General features: G+C 41.5%; 1 protein-coding gene across 5 annotated transcripts in view; it reads right to left on the bottom strand.

Annotated features, from left to right (window-relative positions):
• The window catches only part of tjp1b (tight junction protein 1b), a 70,974-nt gene extending 62,987 nt beyond the window's left edge, over positions 1–7,987 (bottom strand). For all 5 annotated transcript variants that reach the window (XM_005728008.2, XM_005728009.2, XM_005728011.2 and 2 more), the window contains exons 1-2: positions 7,417–7,987; positions 6,774–6,885 (exon numbers count right to left, since the gene is read on the bottom strand). In XM_005728008.2, coding sequence (XP_005728065.1) covers positions 6,774–6,885; positions 7,417–7,855 — 551 coding nt within the window. In that variant the 5' untranslated portion in view covers positions 7,856–7,987. The remainder of the gene's footprint in view (positions 1–6,773; positions 6,886–7,416) is intronic.
• Positions 7,988–11,570: the final 3,583 nt, after the last annotated feature.

The raw sequence follows: 11,570 nt of genomic DNA, 5'->3' as shown, positions 1-11,570 counted from the left end.
CACCCGAGGAGTTTTCTGCATGAGGACGGGAAAAATCAGCAGTCCTCCACTTATTGGACAATCTGGTCTACCTCCTGAGCCTCAGCCACCCCTCGCAGGGGAAAAAAGACCAGTGAGCGCACTCAGACAGAAATGCCATATTTTTATCATGCTTTAGGTCTGACTGACCCCAAGTATTTTCAACCCATAAGCCTGTATGTGCTTAGACTTAAACAGTATATAGCTTGGTGATCATATAAAAAAAAAGTCCTTATATTTTATCTGGTAATGAGGGTCATAATGTATGTTTTAATATCATTTTATGCCGATTAGCATATAATTTTGAGTTTAAAAAAAGAAAAGAAAAAGAAAGTTCTCACTCAGTTCTGAATGTCCAGTGAATGTAACCAGTAACTTGGAGATTTTGATGGTCCTTGGTGATTACTCTTAACTTCCAAAGGATAACAGAAAGTAACGGATTACTTATGTTACTGTGCATTTTTTTGGCTTTGTTTTCATATTTATGTATGACATAGATTAGTAGACAGTAACAGGACACGGCTGGTGAGTAATTTTACCTTGAGAGTTTTCCACAAGGCTTGCAAATACCACAGAGACACCAATGAGAATCATACTTAATTGTGAGTCTCCTGTCCAGTTTTCATTGTCTGGGATGTAGAAAGAAGAAATTGAGCACCCAGAGGGCAATGCATGCAGGCTAACTGAGCAGAGAGAGGCTGCACTTTGAAAGACACGCAATGACAGTATGAGCTAACCCTAACCCAGGGTGAATATAAGTGGAATGTGTTCACAGTTTACACTTGTCTTTTAAACCTCATACAGTTTGAATGCTCAGTGAAATGATTTGTAGCTGTCACAGTTGCTCATAACAACCAGTGCAGAGTTATATGAATGAGAAAGTCTGAAGATTACAACAAATTCATCAGTTCTGTGTGTCTGCTTAACCCCATCCGCACATAAAGCATGTGAACAATGAATATTCACCAGAGTATCAAACACAGTATGACGTAATTTTATTGGACTTTTTCACTGGAGACACCCTCGTATTTATTTTATTGAACTTCTTTCCAGGGAATTATTATGCTCCCTTATTCTTCTATCACTGGGTTATGAATTCTGTGAGCTCATACCTCTTACAACCACATTATTTTTTAACTGCCTTATACATATTCACATCACAACCAACCATCAGCTATTCAAAGAGATTTATGTCTCGTCTAGTTTCTGTTTTACGAGAGTGCATAAGAACCATTTTCTTTTAAATTGTTTTATTTTCAAGCCCCAATAACTAAAAAGGCAAATATGGTATATGAACTAAACCTTTGATTGCAGTTCATGAGGTAGCATTTATAACAAAAAAATATCTAATATCAGTTATCCAATGTAAAAGCAATATTTTAATGCTTTTTTCTGCCTTTTTGATTATGTTTGTGATTGCTGAATTGGAGTGAAGTGTGGTCGTAGTAGCTCTGCCTCAGTGCCCACACCACCTGTCATTAGCAGCAAACAGACGCTGGCGTGGGTTGCTTCCCAGTCAATAGACTGACACAGAGGTGCCGTTGTAAGCTTCAGAGTAAGTCGATTAGTCTAGACTTTGAAGTCTTAGAGGACACCTGAGTTTCTGAACTGCACCTCTCACCCTCACCAGCTCAGACATAAACAAAAGATAAATGGAAACTGGGGAGGTTTTATACTGCATACGTCTGCTGCGAGCAGCTGAATTGATCATTTAACTGTTGTGAGCTGAAGGCATTAGCTAATCATTTCATTTATATTTTAAAAAATCAAAATGAAAAATCAAGTTTGGTAACGGTTTCGTCATCCAAATGATTTCCACCATACAGCTAAACAGATAGAGCATGACACTAAAGCTGCCAGTGTCAGGGGAGCAAATCCCTCTGTGGCCGACGCTGCTAAAAATGTTTGCACCCGTGATGTCGTGTGCTCTATCCGCGAAAGTATCCTAATCTACCCAACTGACAGTGTTAAACTCTCATTGGCAAACGCAGGGTGACACTGCGTGTGTAACGGTACAGTGAGCTTCTAGAGTAAATGTTCATATAGGATATGATGTTTTAGAAATAACTAGAGCTGATATGCTGAGAATGAACATCAGGCGTATTCTGAAATGTAAAACAGCCCTTTTGGTGGTTGCCAGCTAGTTACTTCTGGGTGACTGGAAGCAGAAAAGCCTTTGGGGCTTTAAAGGAACCTAAATTCACCCGGTGCTCATATGTCCATAAGTTCATTCATCCAGTACCTGCTGATGAAAAGGCTTCAGTGTGCATAAAGTAAATATGATTCAGTTTAAAAGCAAAATAAAACATATAGTGATTTATATGCATAGACATTAAATGCACCTGCAAAGCCTTGAAACGAGCTTGGCTCCTACACAGGTTTCTGGAGCAGACAGACTATAAAGTAAGATATCAATTAATACATATTGCTATAACTATATAAACACTAGGTTTTCATCCATTGGTCTCATATTTCAGATATTTTTAAATTCCAGTATTTTCAAAGTCAGTATATTTCAGTTTGATTAATCTTTGGATGCATATCATAGATCTCATTTACTTCATTCATTTGTGTAGCAATCACTAAGTAAAATTTCTTAAAGATGCACAGAATTGCCCAGTAATGACATTAAGATAGACATAAAATGATCTAATGTGTAGTAATGTTAGCGTAGCTTTCATTTTTAACTCATGACAGTGAGGATATGAGGTGAGAGTAACGGTGTAGGATTTTGGTTTGTTTTGAAAGTACATCGGCTAAATTGTGTGTAATTAGAAAACAGCACAAAGTAGAATTTAATGATCTTCTATTAGTGGCAGGGCGGCACGGTGGTGTGGTGGTTAGTGCAGCTGGCAGGGCCTTTCTGTGTGGAGTTTGTGAGCCTGTGAACCAATTAAACTAACGTCCAAAGACATTAGTTTAATTGGTGATTGGTGTCAATGTAGATATGAATGGCTGTGGTAGATAGTTAAATTATCCAAGGTGTAACCCACCTCTTCCCCTATGACACCTTGGGATAGACTTCAGCCCAGCTGTGACCCTGAGCCTTGGATATGCAGAAAAAAAACCTATGGATAGATCATTAGAGGTACCTTCCTGTAGACTTTGTTAGATAATTCAGTTTCTTATGTAAAAAAAGCCTCTTTGCTTCTTGTTCGTAGCATCTTGAATCCTGTCAACAGTCAGCTAATACATCGATAATGGAATCATCAGTGCAGAGTTGCACTCCAGCAAACCTACCAGCAAAGCACCGTGTCACCTCCCATTGACTAGGATGCCACTCAGATAAGTCCCCTGATTAATCAGACTCTGCACATCATCATTATCAGTCATGTAAGACACGGCAGCCATTAAATGATAGGAAAACTGCTGAGGACACACACAGAGACATTACCGAAGCTTCTCTCTATCTCCCTCTGTCTTTTGTTTTCACATGCACACATACACACTGCAGGGAGTGTGTATGGAAACCAGTGGTAGTGTGTCAGTGGGGAAGCACTAACACAACAGTGGGTCAGTGGCTGTGCTGCAGTCTGAAGCCCACTGCATTTCCATGCACACTCCACTGCAGCACTTTGATTGCACACTGGCATCCCCCTCCTCTGCATCTCCACTGAGGAGCCATCCCCATCATTACCCTTCTCACATGAGAACCCACTGCTGACATCTCTTATTGTGCGCCGCGCACTCACACGCTCACGCACGCCAAAACCAGCGTGCTCACACAGACACACACAGGTACACGTGTGCACAATTAACACACTAAAGTCCTCGTCTTTCTTTCTTTCTTTTTTTTCCAAGCAAGTAAATAGGACACACAGGGCTGCCCTTCTTTCTTGTGTCCTTCCATTTGCTTGTCCACTTCTTTCTGCACAGCAGAATCAAAGCTGGTTTGTAGGACTCGGAAGCTGCTCCCAGAGGAGCCAAACCTGGACGAAAGCCCCGAGAACCACAACCGCTGTAACACTGTGATTTATTACTCGTGCACCAAACAAAGAGGAGTTCACAGAGAAAGTCCTCTTCACATGAATGCACTGCACCAAGAAGACCAAGAGTAATGAAGCACTCGCACACGCACGCACACACACACAGTCACACCTCAGCGCTGTCGCAGTGCTTTCTCTCTGTGTACCGTGAGGTGAGTCATCAGCACGGAGAAGCATAACCTCACAGCTCCAGCTAATCTCTCCTCTCCTCCTCCACCTCCTCTTCAACCCGCCAGCATCTCATTTTCTCCACTTATGGATGAAAGCATGGTGCCTTACATCATGGCTGCTGGCTCACGTATAGATATAAGGCCTCAGAGCCAAACACACAGCCAACGCATCCTGGGTAATCACCTCATTTTCCATAGGGGAACGGAACATGTGCAGGTTTTGAAAAATAGCCAGTTACTCATTAAATATATCTGTGCAATCATGGCTTACATGCCTTTGAATTTTCACTTCAGTACAGGCTAAGAAACCTTTGCACATTCACAGATGAGTGCTCAAGAGGTCTTGAGTGTTGATTTTAAAACCAAGAATAGCTGCATATTGTAAACAATCTGGCAACCAGCGGCCTTTAAACTGGATTCAGCAAGCTTCCCATCATTCCCTGCACCTTCCCTGTGGGTACACAGGTTCTCAGCGCCCTTTAAGGCAGAAGCCTGGAGATGTGATTAAATGCTGCGTGTTCACTCTCAGTCAGCAGGATACTGACCAGAGGCAACAAAAAGCCAAACTAATAAACACAGTGCCTCTTTGAACCCACACAGCTGACAATCAATCTGCTCCTCTGCTGTGGATCAGAGAAAGTGTTCAGAGAATAAAAGGGGGAAAAAAACTCACATGACTTCACATAGTTCAAACAAGAGGAAGACATTCCCAGGTTGCCTTCACATTTATAACAAGGCAGGCAAGCAGTCGTGCTTCACGCTGTCACACTGGGACACATGCTGGCGCACAATTTTTGAAGCCAAGCATCCATCACTTGAGGCAGTTTCTGTCCTACTTCTTCTAGAAGTGAACAAACAAAAGATTACGCTTTTTTATCCTGATATACATGCAGACAACACTGCCCGACGCTTGATTCGCCAGCTGTAGTGACATTCGCATTAACAAAGACAAGTGCACTGAAAACAAGCCATTCACAAAACCTGCAGATGCATGTCAGAGACGTCAGTTTCCAAGGAGCGTCTTCGTGTATACGGCTGAACACGAACAGGTGAACGCACAAACAAAGCATCAATCCTGAAATGAAATTTTAAGAGGACTTACATTGGCTTGTTAGCGTACTGCATCTCCTGTGGAGGCTCTGTGACCATTCTCTGTGCTGTTATGCTGTTTAGTGTGTTGGTTTGTTTCTGTCAGCCTGTCTGTGTGTGTATGTGTGTGTCTATGCGTGTGTGTCAGTGCCCAGGGCCAAACCACTAGGATGGCTGTCCCCATGCTGACTTAGCTGTCATACATCAAAAAGGAACGGCCCAGGGAGCATATCAGCTTGCCTGTCCCTTCACTTGAAGCATCACAAACGCCCCCCAACCACCCATCCATGCTACCTCTCATACACACACACGACACTCATATACACACTATGAAATATTTTCTGCCCAACCCCCGCCACCGTGCAAGCTGGGCCAATGGAGGTCTCCAGAGGTCCACACACACACACACACATCCAGAAAGACACCGTCACTCAGTCACGACGCATTCAGAAGGGCTGACACACTCTGTGACAAAAAACACCCTCGCAGGACTTTGTCTACCAGGCTCGCTCTCTTACATACAAAAAAAAATCAACAAACTCACCAGAGGTCATTTTATGCGCCTCTTTTCTGCAGTTTTATTTTTAGCGGTGCTGTGACTGTTTCAGTGCTGCATTGCTTAGATTATTCCTAACAATATTAACTCATGTGGTCTTTTTGATTTTTTAAAATAAGTATTAGAATAAAATTCTATTACACCTCATGCAGTTCACAAGTTTACATTCACTCATCATGGACATTAATTTCATGTTAATTTGGGGCTTTTAATGATTTCTCTGAACTGTTTAAGGTCTCTTGTAGTCATTTCTAAACCACTGCAGATTCAAAGATCATCAGTTAAAAATCATTTATGTAAGTACAAGTTATTTAGACCTTTACCAAGGACTGAAAGAAGACCAAACTGTCACCCTTACCAAAACCCTGACCTCAAGTCTACTGAAAATTTGTGGAACGTGTGGATAAACCAACCAATTCAAATGAACTTGACCAATTCTGCCCAGATGAGTTGTCAAATATCCAACAATAATTATGCCTCGTTGGTGGCTACCATGGGTCTAGTAAAGTTCCAACTTGCTAGAGGACACTTACCATATTTTGGCAAGGGTGTATGTAAATATTTGAGCCTTTATGTATGACATTGACCCTCTTTGAATTCAAGAAAATCCAAACTAAATTCAAAGTTGTTCACCCAATTCTTATTTTTTAATCACATGAAAGATGGGTGCTCTAAAATCATCCCAGCCGTGGAAAAATAAATCTTTAAAAGGCTAAAACTATTCAAACATTCATGCCCATAATGAGCGGATATTAACTTTGTATCACAACTGAAAACGATCTTCTGCATTTTGCATTGTTTCGTCACTCTTTTAGTCACAGCTGTTAATTTGTCATCGATCTGAATGTTTAAAACATGGAAGGATGATTTTATCTTCTCGTAGAGCATCGTGTGATTCAGCAGAAATAAAACTCAACATGACATCATTGATAGGGTATGTACAGCAGTTCTCACCTGGAGTCAAATATGGGGTCGGTGTACATGGGAGGCGAGCACAGAGGTTGCTCTCCTGGAGTGTTTGGGGGCGCAGTGATGCCCCCTTTCTCGCCCTGTCCTGAGACACCATCTGTAGGAGCAGATTAATATTTTAGCCCTTTTTACAACTTGGCTGATTTACACCTCTTTCTCTCTGACCGGGTGAACAAGCAGGAGAATTCATGAGCTGGTAATCGTGGGAAATTGCCACATGTAAAGAAGACACTCACTTCTCTTTGTGAGAGTGTGTTTTATGTAAAAACACATTAACCTGGAGTAGTACGGCACAGACAAGGCCCTGCATTTGCACCCACGTTGAGGCCATATGTTGTCAGAGGCTAGTTAGGAACGCTGGCGGCTCAGTAATCCCCTCAGCCACCCAGATTTAAGAAGCTATTTTTGCTTGCTATTAGTCTGTTGTGCTGGATTACTGCAAAGTAGTTTAATTTCCTTTGTATTGTACTTTTTATATGTGTACATAATTAAAACTTTTGAACATGTAAGTGCAAAGCTGCCACAGATTAATGAGCTGAAACATTTTTATTTGAAAGACCCTCTATGACCTCTTGTTTTTGTGCTTTACTGCTTAATGGTGTAATTAGAGGCTTATTAATGTTTTTACCTTCTCCATCCAACAGAAAACAGGTTAGCAGGTGAGGACAAACTTCCTCCAAAACAGAGCAGAATGAGCTGAATGCAGCAGGCCCCTTCGAGGACAGGTGGTCCAGGAATATCTCGGTCCGCTTCTTGTCCGAATCCTGTCCCAGTATTTCCTTGTACTCTCCCAGTGAAAAAACCTTGTCATACACCAGGTAAGGAAGTACACTGTTGACATCCAGCTCGCTCAGGATCTTTTCTCTGTGCTGCTGGAGAATCTTAGCTGCCCATCTCTGCTTCTTCCTGGCACATGGCTTCCTGCCAGACCTCTGCTGCTGCTGTCTTCTTTGCCTCTTCACGAACCACCTCTTGGTGCCACTGCCAAACATCTTCGAGTTGAGGAAATCCACCAAAACTTCTTCCACAGCTCTGTCAAAATAGTTCCCAAAGGAGGGGAGGTGCATATTTCATGCCAGTGAAGAGACCTTGCCACATATTTCTTCAAGCCTCCCTTTGTTGTTGTCTGAGTCGTTTATCTGGGCCAGGAAGAGACAATCTGGACAGTAGCTGATTTCTAGCCGGGTACTTAGCGACACTAAGAAGATTAACAGACTCTTAAGTACACCAATGCACATTGCTCACCAGCGCTTAGACACCCTCAACATATTTTGCATTATTTTCCTGTCTTGTTGGAAGATCAAACATTCACTAAAGTCTTCATTTCATATCCGTATGGCCCATTTAATTAAAAATGTGTCTAACTAGTTTTTCTGTTCTGTTACAGCCCAGAAGATAATTTAGAACAACCATGTCAGAAGGCTCCACAGTTATTTTGGGTTGTGCTGACTGGCCTCGAAATCACCAGGGACTTACAAAACAAGGAGTGTGAGAGTCAAATCCTCTACCCATCGAGGAAAACTGTGTAAAGTGAACGAGACATACTGTTAGGCTGAGTAAGATGGGAGGAACTCAGCAATCCGCAGCTCAGCAACTCTCCTAACAACTCACCTTCCTGGATATTGCTGTGAGAATGTGACACCTGATTAAAACAAGATTAGAACATTTCGTCACGGGCACTGACCCATTAAATCCAGCGTTACTCCTGCTTAAGGAGAAGCATTAACACATGAGGAGGAAAAAGGGTGTTTCAAGGGGAGCTTAATGTATTTCAATGAAAATCTATTAAAAAGAAAAGACTAATGCAGCACAAACCAATATGACCTTGAAGTGGATTTTATCAAAGTGCTGTGGAAAAAAATAAACGCCTTTACCAGAAGATGGTGCTATTTGATCAGTGACTCCTGCACATGTGGCCATAATAGGCTTTCATTAAATATTCACCAGGACCAAAAACTGAGCCAAAAGTAATACATCACCGTATTTGAGAAGTATGAATACAGAAACAGCTCGTTATAAAAGATGATACAAAACAGGGGCTGTGGCAGAGATCATTTTTACAGTGGTCAGGCTCAGATCGTTACTCGCGTCGGGGTGGAATAGAAAATGAGTTTTTCTTCTATGTTGAGAATTGCTGCAGGCTAAATAATCACTTTTACGTCAGTTACCGTTGTCATTAGCCTAAGCAGGCATGACTTATATCTGAACAGACACCAAGAGAACTTAGAAACTTTTAAAAAAAATTTAAGCCTTAGTGATTAAAAAAAAGGACCATTTGGTAAAAGCTTTGATTTTTTCTTTATTCTTATTGAAAAAGCTCATAAAATAATTACAGTGTAACTGAATGGCTGCTCTGTTAAACTGTATCTCTACTGGAAGTTAGAAAAAAAGAGTATTCTGTGAGTATGTGCATTGCACTTTAATATGTCTCATCATCACTAGATGGGACTTGGTCATGGCCTCAGATTGCACCAGGGAAGACAGCACTGTAGTTAGTGTAAATTATGATTTGCTGATATAATTTTTATATTCTTTTTTTTTTTTTTAAATATGTGCATTATAATTTGTGTATTATTTGTCTTTAAAGGGCTAAAATTAACCAAGAAATATTTCAAGTTTTTCCAGCAGGAAAGCAAAAATACATGCTAACACACCCACATTTCAGACACAAATGTTCATTTAAACTGTACTTTAAACAGTTCATTTAAACAACTGCCTCGATTGAAGGAAATGTAGTGAAAGATTTATTTTTGTTATTTACCCACTTGATATGATTTGACTGGGACCTCCTGCAGTGGTGTGGTAGTTTTGTGTTCTGAGTTTTACAAATCATTCACACTCACTCAGCTACTGTAGTTGTCATCAGTAACAACAGAGAGGCATAAGGCCAGTTGTACATGCAGTTTTCCCCTTGTATTAAGCAAAGGAGGACATGTTTGCTCCACGGTGTCGCCTGTCTGTGGAACGCTGAGTCTTTCTCTTCCTCTGTCTAACTGCACAGCCACCTACTGTGCTTTGCACTTATAGAGCACTCTGCTCCGGCCCTACATCTACTATAATGGGAGAGAGGTTAAGTAGCAGATGCAAGCCAGGTTTACCATTCTTTGCAGCACCCTAAACCTACAGCTAAGCCAGAGAACCACACCGTGCTGTCATTCTATATTAGGTACTCCTTGCTATTACCAGGTTGAATACTCATTTGCCTCCAGAACTGCCTGAATTCTTCATAACATAGATTCAACAAGCTGCTGAAAGCATTCTTCTGAGATTTTGCTCCATATTGAAATGATAGCATCACACAGTTGCTGCAGATTTGTCGGCTGCATATCCATGACGTGAATTTCCTGTTGAACCAAATCCCAAATGTTGGACTGAGAGCTGTTGACAGTGGAGGTCATTTGAGTACAGTGTTTAAGAAACCGCTTTGAGCTTTGTCATGTGGCTTGTTATCCTGCTGGAAGCATCCATCAGAAGATGGATACACTGCGGTCATAAAGACATGGACAACACTCAGGTAGAGGCGGCGGCATTTATTGATGCTCATTAGACTAGACAACGTTTTTGCAATCTTCTATTGTCCAGTTTGGTGTATTGCAACGCTGCCACATTCAAAGTCACTTAAATGACCTTTCTTCGCTATTTTGATGCTCAGTGTGAGCTACAGTGGGTCATCTGGTTGAGCTGATATTTGAGTTAATGAGTAGCTGAATGGGTCTGGTTCACAGAGTAGCTGCTGAGTTTAAACATGACCTGTATTTTGATGCAGGTCAAAGTTCAGTGTCAGGTGCATTTATTGCATACTGAATCACTTTGATTTGACTGATTTATTGTGTCTCTTAAGAGCATTCCTTTGGTGGATAAAGTCATTCCTGTCTCATTTGTTGTCACTTTATTTTTGTCATTCACAAACAAACTATATATGTCGTGGTCCCTCAGTCCTTTCCGGCTGATCAGGTTTTATTTTCTCTCTATCTCTCTGCTTCAGTTTCTATTGCTTCTATTGCTTCTCTCTTCTCCACTTCTCTTTCTCTTTGTATATTGTTGTCTATGCTACTGGGTGGGACTCATTCTGGGTTCCCGCTCTAGACTCTACACACCTATGGAAATCCCCCACCTATCTCCAATTATCTCATCAGCAGCCACAATCCAGATAGTTGCTGGCTGTCATTCTTTGCTGGATTGTTGAACAATCTAGTTAGTGAAGTGCTGGCTGCTTCTGTTTGTGTTTTGCCTTGAATTGAATTCGTGTGTGTTTCCCTCCGTACGCATCTTCCCTTGATTACTGCCCTGGGGTGTGCTGAGCCCGCCTGAGAGAGAAATGAGTTGAGGAGTGTCCGAAGTTTTGATGCCTTTTCCCCTGTATCCCTGGAGCCCCATTTCCCCTTGTACACTGTATATAGCAGAACTGGTGATGACTGCACATAGACACACTGAACTTTCACCTTTCCGAGTTTACTGAGTCCACTCCTTCCAGTAAACGTGACAATGCACATGTAGACAAAGTCTTTCTGCGCCTATATTCACAAAGCTCCTTATCTCCTTGCCTAACAACTGTTTATTATTGTTTCTAAAAGCATGACTGTATGTCCGGAATTGATGAAAGGTGTCAGACGGCTGTGTACACGTCTGCATCAGTGCATCAAAGGTCACAGACCATGTTCAACAACTTTGGTTTTTTACTGAGTGCTTGCTGTATTCAAATAATTCCTGCACAATGCATAAATAGAAGAAAAGCACACTCAAAGAGTGGTGAGCATGTTCCCTCAGACATAAAATGACACC

This window comes from Pundamilia nyererei, unplaced genomic scaffold, assembly GCF_000239375.1.
Source record: "Pundamilia nyererei isolate P.nyererei 1_Seehausen unplaced genomic scaffold, PunNye1.0 scaffold00027, whole genome shotgun sequence".
NCBI lineage: Eukaryota > Metazoa > Chordata > Actinopteri > Cichliformes > Cichlidae > Pundamilia > Pundamilia nyererei.
The sequence above is the reverse complement of the archived record's forward strand: the minus strand, read 5'-3'. Positions and strand labels throughout refer to the sequence as shown.